The sequence below is a fragment of the Passer domesticus genome, chromosome Z, assembly GCF_036417665.1.
Source record: "Passer domesticus isolate bPasDom1 chromosome Z, bPasDom1.hap1, whole genome shotgun sequence".
Taxonomy (NCBI): Eukaryota; Metazoa; Chordata; class Aves; order Passeriformes; family Passeridae; genus Passer; species Passer domesticus.
The window spans coordinates 26,999,700-27,022,504 of record NC_087512.1 but is presented as its reverse complement, the minus strand read 5'-3'; the positions used below and the strand labels follow the sequence as shown (position 1 = coordinate 27,022,504).

The following is a 22,805-nucleotide window of genomic DNA, read 5'->3' as shown; positions in this document are numbered from 1 at the left end:
TAAAACTTAAGTGAACATGGCTCAGTTTTGAACTAAGTTGAAGAGGAAGTTTGTGAAAAATATCAAACATGTATTTTTCTAAATTTTTCTAAATCATATTTTTGTGACTGACAAAGGAGAAACTTCAAGAGTTACTTATACTGAGATACATGGGAATGAACTAGGTCACTCTCCAACACATCTTCATCCTCTTCGTGTAGAGGTAGTCTATAATCCTGACAGTAGGTGTTACCTACCATCAAAGCATCAGGAAAAACAAAATTAAATGGTGAAAAAACCAAAGGTTTAGTTCTGGAGGCGGGGGGAGGGGGGGGGGGTGTTCACCTCCAGCATGTATTGAATATCTTATTATTTATCTTATAGCAAACATTCCTGTTGCTTTCTCTATGCTCAAAAAGTTTGAAATTCTCTCTGTGATGTCTGATGATGCCAATTCAATCAGGATCTCATTTGAACAAACAAATTCAAGAGGTTAATTAGTATTTAAAAGTGACCCTTTCCTTTAGAAAAAGTAACATTAAGTGTCTTATTCAATCTTCTGCTTATTCCTTAAGATCTAATGGTATTTCTATTTTCTTAACTTCAATCTTACAATACATCTGGTTGTTTTTCCCTCTCTTTTTACACAATGCAGTTCTTTAAAAAACCTCTAAGAAAAAGATCTTTCTCTTTTAGCTTGTGTGAAGCCAAGTTGACAAATACCATAATCACTCCAGGGCAGTTTTTATGTCCTCCGTGTAGTCTGTAATAATAAAATTATCTCACTGCCTTAAAAGACCTGGCAGCTCTTATGCTCTTCTCTTCTAACTGGTCCTCCATCATTGATTTAGCCTTCCCTTTACAAGAACCACTCTTCAGTGATGCTCAGAGAAGAATGACCTTGTCAGACCAAACCCAGGCATTTGCCATATAAAATACCAAGAATGCCAAAAACTCCATATCCATTTCAATACAAAGTACAGCAGCTTTTCCAGTACATATTTATTTGCTTAAATTAATACAATACATCATACATGCTTTTACTATTGAAATAGAAAGCCAGAAACTAAAGATTCACATATAGTTGGTTCACTTCATGAGCTGTGGCTTTAAACAAGAACTCAATGTTCTACATGAAATAAATATGCAACATATTATTTGAAAAATCTGTTAGGAGTACAAAATGTTAGCTCTGTTACATCTTGTTCAGCTAAGCAGACATGACATTTTCAAAACTGTTAATAACGATTAAAACTTCTAGGAATAATAAATACGTACTTATATTACTTCTTAACTGTACACTCAAAACAGCAGAGTCCAGCAGCACCATATGAAGACAGAAATCAAAGAATAGGTAGTAGACAAACACAGAGTTGTAGAAAGGTGGGTGCAGTAGCATTACTTGGTCTTTCCAGTAACTTGTTTTACAGGAAACAGCACAGGATAAACTTTAATTATGATATCAATCACAAAGTATTTTACCCTTTGAGCTTCTGAACACAGAGCACCTGGCTTTTCTGTCACAAAGTGAAGGCTGTCTGGCAGCCAGAAAAACTCAGTTTCACAACGAGATGGCCGAGCCCTTATTACCAGACTGAAAACAGTTAATCCCTTTGCTCCAAGGTCACATACAACTTCACTTTCCCTGTAAATATGTTGTCTATCTTCACCCTTAAACTTTACTAGCCCAGATTTTGGATTTTCCTCCACCTACTCTGTGCTCCAAAGTGTCTTGCAGAACTCTCCCTGCTACCCTCAACATCAGAAAAGCCCCTAACTAAATTAACCACATGCCTTCACTTGCCCAAACTCTTTATCGTAGGGCAAATTTATCTTTTCTTCAGCCTGACTTCTGGAAGCATCTCAGCTGTGCAACTTTGTAGCCATTCTTATTTGCTGTAATGCTCTCTGAAATGATGAAACAAGGCTGTATAAACAATGCAGGGAAATGGTATAGATGTGCTTTTACAGAAAGGTGGTGGAGACTGGGCTTTAGTTTTATGTGTGCCCATAAACTGAAAACCCACATAATATTGAATAGTAGTAAGATAAAGACTTTTTTTTTTTTTTTTCCACAGCATAGCTAGAAGACGATAGATAAACTCACATTAGGAAAGAGAAAAAGAAGAAAATATATCCCCCAATGTCCAGGACACAGGCAGTGTCTCTACTGGACTTCTGAGCCTCTACACAAGGCAAAATAAGGAAGCTAATCCCTTGAAAATTACAAATGGGAAATAGCTTCATTATGAGAGCAAATTTTGAATGCTATAAAGCATTTTCAAAGCTATTAAAAAGCAAAGGCTGTTACTGTCTGTTCCCAAAGCAGTGCCAATGTAAATAGTGTGAAAATAACTTAGGTTTGAAAAGCAAGGTGCTTCACAATGAAGGCTGTTATTTCACTTTTAATTTGTTCCTTGAGGCCTCTTTGTAACAAGTGTCTCAGACCCATCTACACTATGTTCTACAGTAGGGAGGACTGTCATCTCCTAACCACTGCTTGGGTCACCTGTCACTGTCTTCTTATCTCAGTAATAATATTGTTTGTAATTTCTCTTATTGATAACTTATAGTTTTAAATTAGGCTTTTACTATTCTGACATGAATTAGACTTGCGTGTTTAAGAATTATCTTAGTATGACTTTGCGTCTGGGCAGAATCTCAAAGTCTCATTGTGAAGAAATATTCTGCTTTCTAGTAAAATGCGATGGAAAAGGGTTCACATTATGAATTACTTGCAAAGAGTATCGCCATTCTGGGACTCTTTTCTAGCCATCTGTATCTGGTTGTCCAGTACTTCTGCTCCAGTGACAACTGCACCTGCAGAAGTGGGTAAATTGACTGCAGTGAGTGTGCTGAAGGAGTCTGGATTAACCATTTAGACAACCCAGAACTGTCTTCCTTTCCTAACGATACATATGGCACATTCTTTTACAAGGTCAGAAAGGAAACTCCAGTCTGCATGTTTCCAGTAGACATAGTTTTTGCAGTTGCATAATCACATAATCACAGAATTTAGGTAAGAAAAGACTTCTTAATATCATGAAGTCCAACCTTTCAACAATCACCAACTGGTCAACTAGACTAAGTGCTACATCCAATAATTTCTTGAACATCTCCAGGGATGTCTGACTTGTTGCCCTTTTCTGGACAGGCTCCAGAACCTCAATGTCTTTCTTGGAGTGAAAATTGACATAGGATTTGAGGTGTGGCCTCACCAGTTCTGAGTACAGGGGACAATCTCTGCCCTGCTCCTGCTGGCCACACCATTGCTGGTCCAGGCCAGGATGCCATTGGCCTTCTTGGCCACCTGGGCCCTGCTGGCTCATGTTCAGCTGCTGTCAGCAGCACCCCCAGCTCCTTTTCCTGTGGCAGCTTTGCAGCCACTCTGCCCCAGCCTGTGCCACTGCCTGGGGTTGCTGTGACCCCAGGGCAGGAGCCAGCACTGGCCTTGTTGAACCTCACACCCCTGGCCTTGGCCCATGATCCAGCCTGTCCAGATCCCTCTGCAGAGCCTTCCTGCCCTCCAGCAGATCAGCACTCTCACCCAGCTTGTGACATCTGCAAAGTGACTGAAGGGGCTCTCCATACCCTCATCCAGATGGCTAATAAAGATATTAAACAGGGCTAGGCCCAATACTGACCCCTGGACAGCACCACTGGTGACTGTCTGCCAGCTGCAGTTAACTACATTAATCACCACTCCCTGGGCCTGGCCACACAGCCACATTTTCACCCAAGCAAAGAGTTCATCCGCCCAAGCCACAAGCTGTCAGCTTTTCCAGGAAAATGCCATGGGAGATAGTATGAAAGGCTTTGCTGAAGCCCAGATAGAATACATCCTATGATATTAGTGGCTGGGAGCTGAACTCTGCTGAAAATGTCTCCTTCGCTCCATTTGTCTGGACTGCAATTGATATGTAATTCTTTGTTTCTTTCTTGATAAGGATTGTCTAGCTGTCCCATAGCATTCTCCAATTAATAGACAAGATTTTGCAATGGAAGGGCTGTGTACTTTCCTGTTTTACACACCACAGGACTGAAGGACTTGCTAAATTCCACCCACCTGTATGATTACCTTTCTAGAAATTGCAAAGAGATTCACAGTTCCTTGCTTCTTCTTTTTATCATGTGAACTAATATATCTGGAAATGTGGAGTGGACTGGTATTGAACTATGCACAGCTGGAAACTACACCATCAAGAGGGAGACAATTCTAACCGTTAGAGACTCCCAGCTCTTGGCTGCACACATGCTCAAATGGGAGCTTTTGTCTGGTAGAGACAAGCTAGTGCCAAGAAGTTAACGGAAAGAGTTGCTCCTATTTCTGAGGGACCATCCACTAGACCGTGCTGAATTTCTACCCAATCATTTCCCCTATAGTATAAGAAATACATTTACACTCATTATTTTTAAACTTTCCTTACTTTTTTGCTTGACCACAATGTCTACCTTGAAAGAAAGATGGCTACTTTTTTAATAGGCATTGTCTTACAGCTAAAGCAAGGAAGAGCAATGTTTATGATAGAACAGTTAATCCCTGAAAAAACATTACCATGTACCTCTAGAATACACCTCAAAGACTTATAAAATTCTAAAGTGACCTATCTTCCAGTTCAATCTGGCATAACATTTTTATTTTAAAAAATATGTACATCGGACATAGAATTAATTTAGAAGAGTCACCTGGATGTTACTCTTTCTGTTACCAACAGCTTTTTCTGCATGAATTTCTGCATATGTTATACCATGTTTGGTTTGAGCCTTGAAAAAGGAGAACACTGCCTGTAGCCTTGGAAAACACTGTATATAGCCTTGTACTACACAAACCCAGTTATATGAGAAATAAGGACTTTGTCCTGTGAATGCTGCTTAACTGGTAGACATGAAGATCATTAATTGGAGAGGTGTGTGTTTTCTTATAGGGGCAGAGAGCTACAGCTACATGACTTGTCTTAGCAAGCCATAAAAGCAGATTATTATATTCAATTATAACTTGCAATACAGAGAGCATGATTGCAATGTATTTCAAATCAAGAACTTGGCAGGTAAGTGAAGAAGGAAGTAATATTTGGAAGAGATGTACCATATATATGGATTTTAACCTTTTGAGCTGGGATGTCCAAAGTACAAAGGACAAATTTTATGATTAATTAAATTTTTATTTCCACATAAGCAATAGAATGATGCAGGGCTGCTTTTTGTCTTTCTTGAAGATATGGGAACTAATATGCTGTTCAAAGTATTCATGTAATTAATGAAAAGTTTAGTGAAAAGTTTAATGGAATATGCTTTTCCCGTATCGGTTACAATAACTGTATGGGAATCAGGGATGAAAAGCTGAGTTTGACTCCATAATAACAGCATGAGTGAAATTTGTCTGAAAGGCCTGCAGCCTACTGCTCAAGAAGTGTTTAATAAGAGAAGTTTTCTGACTTTAATAAGAGGAAGGCTTTTCTCTGTGAGGTACTGTTTGTTCTATAAGGGTAGTTTTTACCTTCTGAAACAAAAATTGACCAGATCTGTGTATTTCAAAATTATCCTTACTAGTAATGATAAACTGAAAAGATAAATGGTAAAGCTGCATAATTTTTTCTATTAAATGACTGTGTTATGTGTAACTATGGCAAGATTGTGAATGCTGCATGCTGATGCTGCCCTGTACAGGTATTGGTCCAAGTAGGCAGCAGAACAAAATGTTAACACAATCTATGCTATTTCACTTCAAGAATTTCTGAATATTCCCATACTGGCTGAAACACAGCAAAACATGAGCATTCCTTGTGCCAGGGAGCTAACTTTTGTAATAAATTCCAGTCCTTTCAAAGTCTTACAGAACTGTCCTTTACAGACTCCCAAGACATTAGTTTTTCTTATTATTTTGTTTCACATTTCTCATTGTAAGTAGTTGCACTAAGAGTCACTTCAGTAAAACAAAGTGTCTGGACTGTGTTAGTTCTGAATGTTGATAGCATTTTCATGCATGCCATGTTTAATAGTATTCTGACTTATAATGTGAAATACTTTGTATTTTCAGGTATTTTTGAGGCATATGGTTAGAAGTTTTCATATATATTCAGTCAGATAATAAATCAGATGCTAAAGTATGTTGCTTTCTGCTAAGTAGAAAATTGGATGTAAGTATCTATCCCCATATAATAGGAAGTAAACTTCTGTACCCAACCCATTGTCTGTTATACATTAAATGGATAAATATTAAAGTGTTATTTTTCAAGATCTATTACATCTCTTGGTAACCTCAAGCTGCTTAATTCTTTTAATGTATGTGTTTTACCCTAAATTATTTTTAATAATTTGGCTTATTTATTTCTAAATACTACTACAGACTTCCAGGCTTTAGTAGCTTACAATTCATGTTAAAATCTTATGTTACCATTATGTTACCATTTTCCAGCTGTATTTAAAATGTCCATTTTAAATGCCTATAAGCATTGTTTGTTTTTCCATTTTTCTTTCCAGCAATTCTTTCAAGCTCTTGTTCCTGTGCTTGAAATACACATAATCAGAGAGAGAGTGACCAAGTCTGGCCTTTTCAAAGGATCTAAAGCCGAGATGTTCTTTGTTGTTTGTAAGCTCTCCCTCTCCACATCTCTCCTCTTTGTCTGCATTTCCTATTCTCTTCCCCAGTCCTCCCTCACTTAACACCTCTTCCTTGTCATTGCAGTAGGACTCTCTGAAGTCCTTCATCATGCACTCAGGTTTGCCAGAGAGATCTTGAGCCATGTACAGCTTGCTGTCATCATGATGGTATGTGGCAGGGCTGTATTGCTCTGCCTCATAGCAGTTGTCTTCCTCTTCTTCCTGGCATGAGCTTCCCTTGGCACTCTCACCATCAGAATGAAATGAGATTCCCTTCCCTTGGCTTTTCTGGGATAGATCAAATGGCTCTTCCTGTTCCAAGCTTCTCAAGACATTTGTCTGGGACAGAGCAATCCTTCCTCTTCCAAAACCTTACAGTGGGTTTGAGGGAAGGAGAAAAGGAAAAAATTATATATAGGAAATTTTACTACTTGATACATGGCTAAAAAACCAAATTCTGAGGTGGCTTTGTATTTCATGTTTTACCTTTGTCTTCCATCCAGCTATCTCCAAGTACTTCATTGTTTACATCTCATGGCATCTCCTTCGAGATGCTGCAAAAAGGAGTGCTATTGTATACACTTCACAGCCAGGTTATGACACACAAAACATTGTTTTATACAGCCAGCCTCTGGATGATGCAGCTGGGAAGAAAAGTGAAATTGTCTGGCCTTTTGTAAACTGAATTTTGCCAATCAACCTACTCACTTCCTCCTTCCTATTCTTTTTCTAAAATAAAACTTGGATCTAAAGAATCACAGTCTTGGATTCTAAAGAATCCAAGTCCCAGGTTTTGTATCTTATGTTTCAGAGGAGTGGAAGAGACTAAAAATATGGTAATGTGTTTGTTCTATGGACACCACGGTTCAAAGTTAATATTTTAAAAATTAAACACAACAGTCTCAGCAGTCTATGACTCTCCGTCATTTTTCCCCTTTCATCCACTGAGAAACAATCACCTGAAAAGCTCAATGCACTAGGCAGTGCTTCGTAAGCAGATCCATTGAGGATTCCATCCCCCTTCCAGACTGGAATCCAATAAGCTGTGAGAAAGGACCATAGGTGTTTCAGATTTTCTTTTTCTATCAATTTAGGATTAATTTTTGGTTTATTTGGGACATGTAACACTGCCATGTAATGCTATAGCAATATAGCTAATAACAGCTTCACAGGCTTATGGGATTCTGGCTCTTGCAGTTGCATCTATGGCACAAGTTTGTGGATCTGTAGTACAAAGCCCATTTGTGTTTATTGATATGCATATTCAGATCTCACAGAGAATAATCTTGCTGAAAATTATTACCTTGAGAGTGAAATCCTCTTTCCATGACCCCATGTTTGACTTTCATGTGCCTGGTTAGGTTTCCTTTCAAGGTGAATTTGCTGGGACAGTAGAGGCACTTAAACGGCTTACTATCTGAGTGCAAGTGCATGTGGCCCATTAAATTGTGCATTCTGTTAAACTCCTTTCCACACAGCTGTAAAAATGGTTAAAATGAAAATTATTAGTTTGAAGCAGTATTTTCAAGGACAACATTTTTAAAGGAAAGAGGACCTACACTTCTCAACTTAAACTCTGACAGTTTTAGACTGCAATATATTTTTCCAAGTTCCATCAAAAATCCTACAGGCAAAAACATATGGTTGAGTATCTAAGACCCTCTGAAGTGCTGACATCTCTTAATATTGATGATCAGCACACATAGTCCAGGATTGCCCAAAAGCAGTCAATGTTGTTGTAAGGAGGGGAAAGACTTAAGGGAGTAATCTGGAAGGCTCTTGACTTGAATGAGATTCAAAGTAAAAGTTTCTGCCCGGGTGAACTATTCCATTTGTAGTTTATACATATAGCCTTTAATCACCTACAATGTCAGGCAAGAATGGAATTATAAAATAAAACTAATTAAGGGTTTCTGTGAAACAGTCAAGCAGAATATTATTTCTTTTTAAACGGAATTTAAATGGCTGCACATTTTTCTTAAAGCTAGAAAAAGCAATTCCTTGGTTTCTTGTGTTTCTTGTTCACCCCCTTATTTTCGCTGATTCTTTCATCATTTGTTTATCAACTCCTGTGTTTCGGTATCTCCGGAGAGTAAGCTGCAATTTAAACAGTCATGAGGCTGCAAGAATGACTCAGCTTTCCCTGAAGCATGTTCCTGCCAGCTCAAGCCATTGATCGTGCAATTCTTCCTTTGATGGAACAATACGGGTGGGTTTTATTCATTGTTGTTTATTTAGATGGGTCCTTTTGTAGTCTGGACTCTTATGTATTCTTAAGACATGAGAGTTTGACATCACTATTGGAGGCATCCAGTCTTACTTGTCTTTTGGTCTTTCCTTATCAGGATTTATAATTTTATTCACATTCAAGTGGCTATTTCCATCCTTTGCAAACTTCTGTGCTTGCTTTCTACATTTTTTTTCCTGACTTGTTTTATCATTGGATTTTAATTTTTTTTCAATTATTCATATTACTATATGAACCAGCATCACTATTACTGAGTAACTGAAACCTTCATCTAGCAGGGTCACTATCTGGCAGACAATTAATAAGTAGTAATTACTATGACTCCACCAGATTTATTTGTATAATCTGAATTCAGATTTTACTTATTTGGTATTGCAGAAGAACTGATAAATAACTTGTAAATGTAAATTCAGAAAGTCATCACCTGGAATATCTGGATGAAATATAAATAGTGAAAGGATCCTAGGAAAAAGAGTACTGTATGCTTTGTGTTTTAAGACCTCTCTTGAGGGAAAATTGAATCAGTTCATTAACACAAAAATTAGCAAGTTTACTGTTTTAAAATAAAAACTACAGCTTAGTCAGTGTTTCAAAAGAGTCTGAAAACATCCACTTGTTTTTTAAAAAAATTATTTGCTTCAGCTGCATAGGTCCATTTGTGTTTTTCTGTCTGTGATTTTACTAAAATGAAAACTCTAGCAAATAAATTTATCAGCAAAGTGTTAGACAAGACAGTTGGTGGAAAAAAAGAATAGCCATTGAAAGTGAGTAATTAATTTGAAAAAGTAAGATAGCTGTTTCCAAGGGTCATCCATCCACTGAGGAAAGAATACTGTCTTCTTCATGTTCAAAGAAAGTTAATATGCAGGATTATTTACACTCAGAGGAATTATGGAAGCACCAAATACCTCAGAAAGTGCTGGGAGGAATCAGACTCTCATCTACTGAGACTACTAATGAGCACAGAAAATTTGCAAGGAGTAACAGCAGCTGAGTATATCTTGACAGCTGCTGGAACAACCTGTAACATTACTCTTGCTACAAGAACGTCAACCATAATATCTCTCCAATACCTCTTTGCTGAAGGCTTCTGGTTATCTGCTTGATTATGGCTGACATATGTTACCACCAGAACTTGCTTTCCTATATCTAGGTCTTCTCTACTCATGTTAAGTAGATGAGTGGCTTTAGTACTGCATGCAAACACTTATCTTCATAAGGTCTGGAGTGTTAAAATTTATTTAGAAGGAGCATTAAGTTGATTTCTGTCAATGCAATATTTGTTTCTCTTTCTTCTTATTGAAAAGACAGGGACTCAGTAAAGGTTATTTACAGCATAAAAGTTCTGTGTCTGAATAAAGTTGATGGGTTTTCCATTTCCCAAAGTCAGGCACATCTTCAAGATATGTAATGTGTTCTTGTCCTGAAATCTCCTCTGGGGACATTAGGAAATGGTTCTAGAGTGCAGAGGCGTGGCAGAAAAATTAAAGAAATGCAGACAGGAAAATTGTTTTTCAGAATGATGGGTCTCTGTGGCATAATCTCCGTTTTACTGATCATTTCAAAAAGGCACAAGACACCTTTCAGATGAATATCTATGATCCAGATGTAAAAGGAAGTAGGTTTCTCACTTGTATGCTGGAAGACTGCAATTCAAATCTAGCTGGAGTACACAGCTAAGAGCTTGAGTCTGCAGATCAAACTAGACAATTTTACAAGATTTTCTTTCTCTCTGACATGACAGGCTTGTAAGCAGAGTGCAAAAGATGACCCCGAGACAGTTCCATGGGAGGAGCTCCAGAAGAACCCACTGCACCATAGCACTCAGGGAGATGAGAAGTTTATGCAAGAGAACTTGGGATATTGGGAAAAACACAGTTTACTTGTGAACTTTCTGTTAGGCTGTCTAACAAAATAATGTTAGACAAAATAAAATTAAAGCCTTGAAGAGAACTGCAAGTCTGCAGTTCATCTGCAAGTTCATCTGCAAGTCTGTGCACAGACTCAGTTGCACTGCTGATGAAATGGAGTTTAGTATAGTTTGCTAGAATAGTCTACATTAGTTCTACCCTATATTTTTTCCTTCTAAGCCAGCACATGAAGTGTCATCCTTCCAGATTTGTCATCAGTTTTGTTTCTTCTCAAAGTACTTCTCTCTCACATTTTCTTTGATTTTGACTCCTGTTTAAAAAACACATATTTTAGATGGGGAAAAACATGGTGTTCAAAACATCTGTTGCAGATATTTGTCTGGGCTGAAGAAAAATCCATTGCATCCTTTATTGGAGGTCTGAAACATTGCTTACTTCAGCACTAAAAGCAACAGTAAATTTCATTGAACCTTTCTCTACAAATCCAAATTAGTGCTGTTGCACCAGTTGTTGGAATACCTTCATAAGTCTTCAGATTTTGGGGTTTTTTTCTTAAACAGTAATAAACAAGACAACACAGGCTCAGGCCTTTAAATGCTACAGACAAGTTCACTCTTCAGCAGAAAATCAAACAGAGATCCAGGCTGCAGCTGGGTGAGGAAACAGAAGGGACAACTATTTGCTACTCCCTCACTTCTGATAGTATGTGCTTAGTTGTGATTAGACACATAGGAAAGCTCATGTTTTCTTTTTCTGTGAGAAAAAGGTAAAGAAAACCATTGCATGCGGTGAAGTATAAAGGCTACTGCTGTGCTCTCTTTCCCTTGTATTCTTCTTCTTCTTTTTTTTTCTTCATAAGAAGGGTGTTCCTTTCCTCAAAGAAAGAAGGAGAGGGAGAATGACTGTAAACTGTCCAAAAGGACCGTGAGAAAACAGGAAGCTTTGAAAAGTACAAGAGAAAGCAAGATGAAATCTATTTGCAGGCTGTTCCCCGGGGACATGTGAGCCATTGTTAAGCAGGCTGTTCATACAGCTATATCCTTCCTTCTGCTGAGGAGGAGCTTGGTGCCAAAAGGCTGCTATCTGGTCATTGCCTTAACCCTCCAAGTACCAGCTAGAAATATTTGCTTTCAAGAGTCTTTGGGAGCTGTCAGAGAGGTAATGTTAGGATGTTACTAATGCAAAAAAGTAATTCTTGATTCTGCATCTGCTTATTGTTGCAATCTTCACTGTCAGGGGCAATGATGCTGATTCATGCCCCTTCAAACATATGAGAAACAGATTCACTATGCTTACTTGTTTCTTTCCTCATTGGAACACTGGGTGGGGACAGAAAAGTAAAAAAATAAGAAAAACAGGTGTTCCTGTAGAGCTTTTGTTACTGTCTGGAAAACATACTGGTGATACTCCACTTCCCAGTTCCAACTATTGCCCTCTCCAAGTTTCAATAGTCTGTCATCATCAAACACTAAGCTGAACACAACCTTCCAGCTAATCTGCACGTACCAAAAAGTCTACATACTGCACCCACAAAATCTGATACAAAATTTGAGATTATTTTCTGAAGTTTGAGGAGTCAGAGAAGGACTTCAACCAAATGGGAACAACAGGCTGGTTTGCAGATGTTCTCAAAGAATGAAAACCTCCAGCAGACCTGACTTGTTACACCCTAAGAATTTCAGTAAAATTAATTATTTTATCAACAGAAAGAAATGTAAGCAGTACTACACAACATACTACTTTCATAATACATACATTAAAATAAAACAAAATACTGAAGTTGGAAGACGTTGCTGCTAGTTTTTCAAAGTATAATGTTGTGAAGTTAAGAAAGAAAAATCATGCAGTCAGAAAGATTAATTTTGACGTTTTCTTATATTTACTGTATTCTTTAACTAAAACTAGTGCTGAATATCATATATTCCTATGACATTTTGAAATTCTACATTTTTTCAAGACAAAATAATTCCATTTAAAATTTTTCATCCATCTCCGCTTCTTCATAAGTTCCTTTTAAGAAAATATTCAATACCATATATATATATGATGCAAGAGTTATAGAAATCGCTTCCAAATCAGGCTTTACTTACTTATGCATAAGTAATATGCTCCACTCTGTATTTACAGCCATCTTAGAACAAATTAAAGGGGGAAAACATCTACAGCCTTTGACTTTGTAAAGTATGACTACAGTAATAAACCAGATAGGCAGCAAAAGAACTTATGCAGCATCCAATACTGAGTAAGAATATAGATATGAATAATTAATAAGAAATATATTAGAAGTAAGCAGGGTCAATAAAGTCTTAAAGGTCTATGGGGAGGGAGGAGAAGAGAGATAGAAAGGGAATGCCAGCCTCCAGTGCTGGGGGAAAGTGGCAAACTGGAATTTGCACAGGATAGTAGAAAGGCCAGGTGGTCTCAGAGGTTGTTTTGTTCGCATACTGATATCCTGCCTTGAATTCCAGTCTGGTAATTACACTCTACCCATTCAAATCCCTTCTGTAGTTTTATTTTGCTGTGGCTTGTTCTGACTCCTTTCTTAAACTGTTGCATAGCATCACTGCGTGAAATTGTAGCTGCTGCTTTTTCATGATCCTCTGCAGGATGCATGACTTGATTTCTGTTTTTTGTCAGTGTTTCAAGCTATTAAGCACTTAAACTTCTGTTTGGAAGCTTGTACTAAGCAAATGTCAGATATGTTTACTGTCCTCAAATGTCTGTGACACTTAAACAATCACAGGGCAAAAAACCCCTCCAAAACTATGTGAGGATGAATGATCCTGAAGGGAAAGGGAGTAAACCACAGGCATTTATCTCCATTATTTTGTGCTACATAAGCAGAATCTGGATAAAGAAAGAAAATCAGACTAGTTAATGTTAATTTTTTAATACAAGTGCAGCATGTGTTAGCAAGTTTTGTTTTTCTAATTCTAATATGTTTTTGTAATTCTAATTCTAATATGATAAGATGACAATATCAGAGAAATATACTTTAGGGTAATACCTCTGCCACCAAATGCACTCACCTTGCATTTAAAGGGTTTGACATCAGAGTGAACAATCATGTGGGCCTTGAGAGTCTGCTTTTGCACAAAGCTCTTGAAGCACAAATGGCATTGATAGGCTCTGATATTGGTGTGGATCAGCACATGTCGCTTCATGTTGGCCAGCAGAGTAAATTCCCGGCCACAAATTCCACATTTGTGCTCTTTCACACCCTGAAAGAAAAGAAAAATTCTGTAGCGGAAAATTTTCTAGGTAATTTAATTGTCAGTACAGCAACTTATGAATTATTCATTCTGCATTAGCAAAGTCGATAATAAATTATTTCTCTTTTAACATTTTTGAAGGTATTTTCTCCTGACAAATTCTTACAAGCTTCTGAGAAGCAAAGAAGTAAAACAAAATGTAAGCTTAATGAAATAATGAAGCCTTTTTTCAAATAGATCAGACATAGTCAGTGTCAGGGCTTCCCTCTCCTGCTCTACTGCTTAAGTATTGATTATACATCTCACATTTTCTGCAGAGAGAAAAACCTGGTTATTCTTGGTGTGATTTTCAGTAACCGCTATGGAAAGATTTCATTTTATATGAGGTTTACAGAGCATTTCCATCACTTTTTATGCTATCCACTCAATTTATTACTGCATAATTCAATATCCTTACTCACACCCATGTGGTCTGTCAGCTTCTCAGTGATTTAGATACTACGAAAATCAAAGAATTGACTACTAAACAGCTTAAGAGTTTAACTTGCTGAAGGTAATACAGATTTACCAGTGAAGTGCTGAGAGCAATTACTCCTTCCACAGCCCTTCTTCAAAAAGATGTGAAATGACTGCCAGTGGTTTTTACAGTTAATTACAAAGCTAAAACTGAACATCGCCGCCAGTTTCAAGTGTCTGCTCATCTGATATGAGGCTGTGTTTAGTCAGCTAAGTACTATAAATTATATTAATGGTGAATCCACCTGTGGCTGTGGACAAAAAAGCATAAGCTCTCTAAGGGCTCAGGGGCATTTAATTTCCTGTGACAAAAAAACCTACCAAATCTTCAATTAGTGGAATCTTCCATGGTAAATCCGAAGAGCAGGGAATCTCCAGAAAGAACAGAAATTATAAGCATGAAGCAGAAAAGAAAAAGCAAATGTGAAAGTAGAGGTTGTGCAGTTTTCAAGGAATATGTGACTATAAGACTCAAGTGCTGTAGCTTTCTGTATTTCTAATGTTTTTCATGTAAAAGCCAAAATTCAAATGTTAAAGGAAAAACATGCAAATCTGGAAGCAAACTTTTTTTAAAGTGAAAGGATTTGACTTCTCTTACTATTTTTGTAAAAATGGATAGTCAATTTCAGAGCTTCTTGAATGGAACTGCATTTTTCCTATTTTTGGAAGCAATCTTTTCGGAAAAGTTCCAAAGCTTTCTCGTACCCTAAGCTGACCCTTCTGTCACCACTGTCGGTAGAGGCAAGACTGCTACTTGATAGGAATTGACTGCTATTATGATCCTGCTTGTCCATTTCTATTAACTGGCGCTCTGGATAACATATGCACAAAGGGGAATTTTTCTTAGGGTTATTTTGTTTTTTAAACGTCTTATTATAAGGATTCTTCAAAATCTGATGATTTTGGCATGAGTAATAATGCACTTTTTTTTTTGCTACTGTCCACCACAAACGCACATACTTCCTAAGTAAGGGAACAAAGTATCAGAACTGTGTTTCAGTAAAAATAATCTTTTAAAATTTTGAGATTGGGTGGTGGGTATACAGCTCTGCAAAATTTGACAGAAGTCATTCCAAAAAAACCCCCAAGAAACAGAGAGATATGAATCCAGTTTGGGGAAGCAATACAGGGGGTTATATTGAATTCTTGCTTATAACAAAGTTGGGTTTGCATGTACTTTTTTAAGGCTGACAAAGACATCTGGCTGATACGACTGCCAGCAATGCTGGAGTTTCTGTGTAATCCTCTGCAACTGGCAAGAGACCACATTTCTGAGGAGGGACCTATCTACGTGTATCTTTCATGGCCTCTAATCCCTGTACTACCTTCAGATGCAAGGTGAGAGCTGGCTTACCTTGTGAGTCAAGGAGTGCTGTTTCAGGTGGTGGGGCTGCACAAACTCCATGCCACATTCAGTGCAGATGTATGGGCGGATGTCTTTGTGCTTCATCATGTGGTTTTGTAGCTGACTTGGGTACTGGAAGGTCTTATCACACTCTGTGCAATTGTACTGTATAGGGCCACGGTGGGTGGTTAGGTGTCTCTTCAGCTGGGCCAGAGTTGGAAAGTCCAGACCACACTCCACACAAATGTTCTCCCGTCCACTCTCATGCTTGGATTCATGTGCTTTCAGCTCACTGGGGTAGGCAAAACCCCTGCCACAGATCCTGCAGTTGTAAGGTTTGATGTCACTGTGTTGCATCATGTGTCTTTTAAGGTGACTGGTTTGAGTGAAAGCCTTGTGGCACACCTGGCACTTATGTGGCCGAGTGCCCTGGTGTGTCAACATATGCGTGTGCAAGTGGCTCAGCTGCTTGAAAAGCTTGCCACATCGGGTGCAAGCATGTGGCTTAATGCCACTGTGACCCAAGATATGGGTGACCAAGTTGTACTTGGATGTATAGGACTTCTCACACATGGGGCATTGCCAGCGCTTCTGTTCACCCCCCACATCAACATAGTAGCTGTCATCTATCTGAAGGTTGACATCTACTCTTTCCACTTTCTGTTTATTTTCACCACTTTCTCTTACTTCAGCCCTCCTGAAGGGTGGTTCTGGAGGTCTTTTCATTTGAAAAGGGTTCCTGAAATGAAAATTTGGTGGTACAATGAAAGGAAACATTAAGCCAGGGTGGACTTTAGGATAATAAGGGTAAGGAGCCTGCATGAATGCTGGGCTACTGGGCCATGCCATGTTAGGCTTCACTGGTTCTTGCTTAATGGGTTTGGCTCCAAAATGCTCCAGAGTTCTGTAGAATTGAAAACCAAAGTTGCAGAGGTCAATCATCTGGGAACTGTACTTGGGCTGAGCTGGCTGTTGGAACACCAAGGGGAGACTGGAAGAACCTATGTCATTGTGATCTTCAGGTCGATCTGGTGATGATGAGGAATCCTCAGGGGTGATGGGAGGAGGCATTTTTGTTGGCATGCTCTTGCGTTTGCGAGACCCTCCTTCCAAGGACCCCTGGAATGTTTCCATGTTTTCAAGAGGAGGAGGACCGTAGCGGAAATGTGAGAGGTGTGTTCTGAATTCTTCATCCAATTGCGTTCTGTGTGGCTTTGTAACAGGGCTGAGAGGCTGCAGGCAGAGGGAGAAGGGAGAGGCTCGGGTATTGTCCACATTAAAACTTGTTTCTTCGTTCTTCATCATATTCAGTTTTCTTCTCTGTGGCCCAAATTCCTTAAAACAAGCAAAAGAAACGCCAAATCTGTTTATTTCTTCATGTTCTTCTGGATTTAACATTCTATTGACCATTTTATTGTTTTGAAGGTTGTTGTGTTTTTTAAATAAATACAACTAAGGATTTCTTAGGTCCATATAGGACAAAGGCCTTTTAAAGCAGAATCAAACTGGTAAGTGAAAAGCAAAAAACTTTGGTCTTCCTGTAGCAGATTTGACCCACACAACATTTTTTACAACATAAACATCCTGTACTGTGACACACTCTTTCACAGATGAACCAGTATAGCAATGTTTCTGCCTAATTTTATTCAGTCTGTCTGTTTGTGGGCAAAATTCTGTCCTTGGCTGTGCATGAACAGGCTCTAGAAATTGGCGGCGCATCTAAAGGATATGGCAATACAAACAATAATATGCACATTTATTATGGTTGTGACATGAAAAGCCAAAGCCAAAAAATGTTAAACTTCTTTGTATCATTAACATGTGCTGCTGTGAGAGAAAACAATGGCCAAGTGATCTAAGGACACTGTGTACCATCAGGTTTTGCGCCATGTTTCCTGGCTGCTCGCACTTTGTATTGTAATAAGAAGGCGGAGATTAATTTATTTTCTTTGTTTTAATCACAGACATATTTGCCTGGCAGATCTGGGAGAGGAAAGACATTTGACAGCTCTCCAAATTACACTCAGTTTAACAGGCTTTATCTATGATTTTTTTGTTTGTTTGTTTGTTTGTTTCTAAACAGGTGGGCAAAATCACCACTATAAAACTAAATATAAAACCCAACAAAACCCCTGGGACTCCAGAGTAACTGACACCTAAAAATACTCTGAGCATATCTGATGATACAATGTGATGAGGCAGATTAATAATTTTCTCCTGGAAAAATTTTATGTTACACTGATCATATGGGGAACTTCATCTGAAATTGTGGTTCATCTAAAACATTGGTTATAAGTTTTGGTTAATCTTAAATACAGATGCTACCTTTTCCCTTGTCCTTCTAGAGTCATAGAATCAGAAAACTTTCATTAGAAAAGACCTCTAAGATCATCAAGTCCATCCAGTAATTGCCAAATCCACCACAAAACCATGTGCTTAAGTACTACATCTACATATATTTTAGATACCTCCAAGGATAACGACTCCATCACTTCTGTGGGCAGCCTGTTTCAGTTCTTGACCAACTTTTCAGTGAAGAGGTTTTTTCCCTGGAACAACTTGAAGCCATTTCCTCTTGTCCTGTCACTTGTTACCTGGGAGAAGAGAGAGACAAATACCCACCTGGTTACAACCTCCTTTCAGGCAATTGTAGAGAGTGATAATGTTACCCTGAGACTCCTTTTCTCCAGGCTAAACAACCCCAGCTCCCTCAGACACTCTTTACAGGACTTGTGAAGCAGACCCTTCATTAGCTCCATTGCCCTTCTCAGGACATGCTCCAGCACCTCAACGTCTTTCTTGGAGTGAGGGGTCCAAAACTGAACACAGGATTTGAGGTGTGGCCTCACCAGTGCTGAGTACAGGGGACAATCCCTGCCCTGGCCCTGCTGGCCACACCATTGCTGGTCCAGGCCAGGATGCCATTGGCCTTCTTGGCCACCTGGGCCCTGCTGGCTCATGTTCAGCTGCTGTCAGCAGCACCCCCAGCTCCTTTTCCTGTGGCAGCTTTGCAGCCACTCTGCCCCAGCCTGTGCCACTGCCTGAGGTTGCTGTGACCCCAGGGCAGGAGCCAGCACTGGCCTTGTTGAACCTCACACCACTGGCCTCGGCCCATGGATCCAGCCTGTCCAGATCCCTCTGCAGAGCCTCCCTGCCCTCCAGCAGATCAGCACTCCCATCCAGTTTGGAGTAATCCATAAACTTAGCAAGGGGACACTTGATCCCCACATTCATCCATAAAGATATTAAACAGGGCTGGGCCTGGTACTGACCCTGGGGCAACACCACTGGTGGTCATCTGCCAGTTGGATGTAACTCCATTCACTACCACTCTCCAGACCAGGGCATCCTGGTATTTTTTTACATAGGAAACAGTGCACCCATGAAGCCATGAGCTGTCTGTTTCTCTGGAGAATGCTGTGGGAAATGGTGTGAGAAGCTTTGCTGAAGTCCAGGAAGACAGAAAACATAACTTTTCCCTCTTCCACTGAGTCATAAAAGGAGGTCCTGTGTGGGAAGTAGAACTTGCCTTTCATGAACCCATGCTGGCTGAGCCTGATCCCCTGATGAGCTGTTCTGTACATGCTGTATGATGGCACTCAGTATGACCTGATCCACAATCCTCCTTCCAACCCTTCTTGTAGGTGGGAGCCATATTTGCCATCCTCCAGTTAACTGGGACCTCCTCAGACATCCAGGAGTGCTGGTAAATTATGGAAAGTAGCTCGGTGAGATATTTTCACCAGCCTTCTTGGCACCCTTGGGTGGATCCCATCAGTCCCACAGACTTGTGTGGGTCTAAGTGTTGTAGCAGCTTGCTGATTATTTCCCCTTGGAGTACGGGGGCTTCATTTGGTTCCCTGTCTCTGTTTTCCAGCCTGAGCTCCCTGAGAACAACTGATCTGCCTATGTAAGATTGAAGCAAAGAAGGCACAAAGTACCTCAGCCTTTTCTTCACCACTCAACACTAAGTTTCACCCCACATCCAACAAAGAATGAGGATTCTCCTTGGCCCTTTTTTTTACTCAAATGTATATATGAAAACATGTTGTGCTATTTTTTGTGGGAGTAGCTGGATTAAGTTTGAGTTGGGCTTTGGCCTCTCCAGTTTTCTCTCTGCATAAGTTCTGAGGGATGCACTTATATAAATGTGTGTATATGTGTGCATGTATCTAGCCAACCAGACAAAGGTTAGGTTGGAAAACACATTTTCCCTCTATCATCTCTGACATGTTGATTCTATTTATAACATCATTCCTGGAAATGCTGGGTGGAGAGCGTGAAGGTGAGTGGAGCACTAAACACACTCCTATTTCTATTTTAGGAAGTTCCATGCTGGATGAGTCTTCTTCCAAAGATAGATGAAAGCACATCTCTGTGACCTAGTTAAGCCATGGGCAAGAGAAGGCATCTTAAAAAACTTTGTGCAAACAGACTGTTTCCTTCTAATACTGTAGACTCAGTAATTATCTTTGAGATAAAAGTGTGAAACTAAAGGCTCAGTGACAAAACTCTAAGATGGAAAGTTTAGACAAAATGATCAAACAACTCACAAAGAAGGAGGACTAACTGAAGGAAAAGTGAAGGATATATAAACTTATGACTCAAAAACCACATTGGATAGAGGGAAAAGATAAGATAAAATAACTGCTTACAACAAAAAGTGAAGGATATATAAATCTATTACTCAAAAACCACATTGGATAGAGAGAAAAGATAAAATAATTGCTTACAACTTGGACACGTATCTCATAATTATACCACAATATTACTTTCAGTCACGAGCGCACTGATTGGAAATAGTGCACATATATATAAACAATATCAATTCAAGTAATCATGGAATATCCTGATTTGCAAGGGAACCAGAAGGATCATCAAAATCCAACTCCCGGCCCTGCACAGGACACCCTCAAGCATTACACCATATACCTGGGACACCCTGAGTTGTCCCAATGTTTTTGAACTATGTCAGGCTTGGTGCTGTGACCATTTCCTTTGGAAGCCTTTTCCAGGGCAGAACCATCATCTGTGTGAAACAGCTACTCTTGATATTCAAACCAAATGTCCCCTGACTCTGTAACAGGCTGTTTCCTCAATTGCTGTCACTGGTCACCAGAGTGAAGAGACTGGTACCTGCCCTGCTTCCTCCCCTCATGAGGAAGTTGTACACTGCAATGAGGTCTTCCCTCAGTCTCTTCTTCTTCAGACTGAAAGGGACAAATGACCTCAACTGCTCTTCATAGGGCATCCCCTCAAGGCCGTTCACCATCTTCATTTATATCCTTCATATAATGTGGTACTAAAAACTGCACACTATGATGTCTGTGTGCATGCATACATATATATATAATATATGTGTGTGTGTTTCATCAGAGAGAATTTCTACTGGGTATTTACACTAATGTTTCCTTGTCACCCTAGGTCCCTAGTCAAAATAAGCAACAGTTAGATCTTGAAAACTCTTTGGGTACAAATGTTTGGCTTATTAAAAAGGGAGAAGGGGAAAGGAATCCCCCAAGTATTGAAAAATCCTCAATTTATTTCCAAAAAAAAAAAAGCTTTTAAAACTCATTTTTAGCAGAGTAAACTCACACAATTTGAACACAATGCTTATAGATCAAAATCTTCCCTATGAAGTATGTGCCTCAAACATCTTCCAACTTCATCTCATTTTCCCCAGCAATAAGGGTACAAAATTCTTAAGAAAGTGCATAGCAATTGAGGACCCAGCTATGTTCTTTACTGCTTTTGTTGGATTATTGAAATGCTGCCAAAAGTACACAGAAATGACAGTGAGTTGTTTCTAATTGCTTTCTTGTTTCTTGGCTGCCAGTTACTCCCCTCTTCCACACCGAGTTTTGCGTGACGTTTCACTCTTTTGCAACTCAGAGCTGTAGAACGAACCCCTTGAAATTACCAGAAAGAAACATTTTCCTTGCACTACTAACCGTTACTTTCACTGAGCATATGAGCTTATTCCATTGGCCACAGCTACAGGCATCACAGGACTAATCCTACAAGGGAAAGTGTTTATAGTCAGCAACCAGCACAATCAGAGATATGCTGTATAATCCAACACAAAGTCTATATCTGGATCACCTTGCTGGTTTTTCTACCCCTGAAACCACCATGATATATACATTAATTATTTCTTCTTTCATTCTGGTGGCAACGCCTTGCTAATTTGAAGGGAGGCATGATCTTAACTATGTCCAGAACATAATTCCACAAAAAATGAGTTCTGAGGAAACCACAGAAGAGACAACAGGTTTTACCCCAATGCAAAATATACTGAGGGAACAGTCCCTTGTTCTTTAAATAGCTTTAGCAGGGAACTTTAGTGTTTTAGTCCAGGTCCACAGTACTCTTTTTCTACCTGGCCCTGGAGTAGCAGGTGTCATTTTAATACTCAACACCAGGGAGTTTGAACTTAATTTTTTTTAATTACTTTAATATTTATTTTTATTTACATATTTTTAAATTCAAATATCACCTAGGGACCTTTTGTGTTTCCTATATAAGAACTTTAAACTTCTTTCTTTCTGCACAACTTATTATTTAAAATGTAGTGCTATGTAGTATGATTCTAAACATTCATGGTCATAGAAAATTCTATCTTTTATCAGTAGTAGATAAGCTACTAAGTTTGAAAAGTTGGTTTGGAAACTCACTGAGACAGAGATTTCCATGCTGTATTGGTCCTTCCATAAACTAAATGCCCACTAAACTGAGCACTCCAGAACTAAAGTCAGTTTCTGAAGAAGAGACAAGCATCCTCAAATTTTATTTCTTTATATAAATGGAAATACAGTATTTTTGAAGAATAAAACTACAAATTAACTCTTCCTGTCCTTTCAAAACAAGAAAAGTTAGAGTGAGTTGAGATAGTTTTTGAGGAATTTCTATGCAGCAGCTAATATTTTTGTTAACTTCTATGAAAGAGGAAGAGAGTTTAATGCAGAATATAAATCACCATTTACTTTCTCACGTTCTCTCATTTCTAAGACAAAGAATTAGAGAAAGCATGTAAA

The 22,805-nt window shown here is 38.9% G+C and overlaps 1 protein-coding gene across 12 annotated transcripts in view; it reads right to left on the bottom strand.

Annotated features, from left to right (window-relative positions):
• Positions 1 to 966: 966 nt before the first annotated feature.
• ZNF366 (zinc finger protein 366) overlaps positions 967 to 22,805 on the bottom strand; it is a 35,810-nt gene continuing 13,971 nt past the window's right edge. For 5 of the 12 annotated variants that reach the window (XM_064403400.1, XM_064403397.1, XM_064403406.1 and 2 more), the window contains 5 exons: positions 18,240 to 18,365; positions 15,781 to 17,106; positions 13,728 to 13,919; positions 7,883 to 8,057; positions 967 to 6,950 (listed from right to left, as the gene is read on the bottom strand). In XM_064403400.1, the coding sequence (XP_064259470.1) occupies positions 6,415 to 6,950; positions 7,883 to 8,057; positions 13,728 to 13,919; positions 15,781 to 17,106; positions 18,240 to 18,260 (2,250 nt within the window). In that variant the 5' untranslated portion in view covers positions 18,261 to 18,365 and the 3' untranslated portion in view covers positions 967 to 6,414. Of the gene's footprint in view, positions 6,951 to 7,882; positions 8,058 to 13,727; positions 13,920 to 15,780; positions 17,170 to 18,239; positions 18,366 to 18,620; positions 18,696 to 19,043; positions 19,095 to 19,300; positions 19,475 to 21,722; positions 21,789 to 22,805 lie in introns of those variants that run through there. The other 7 variants (XM_064403401.1, XM_064403399.1, XM_064403404.1 and 4 more) reach the window with 6 other exon arrangements.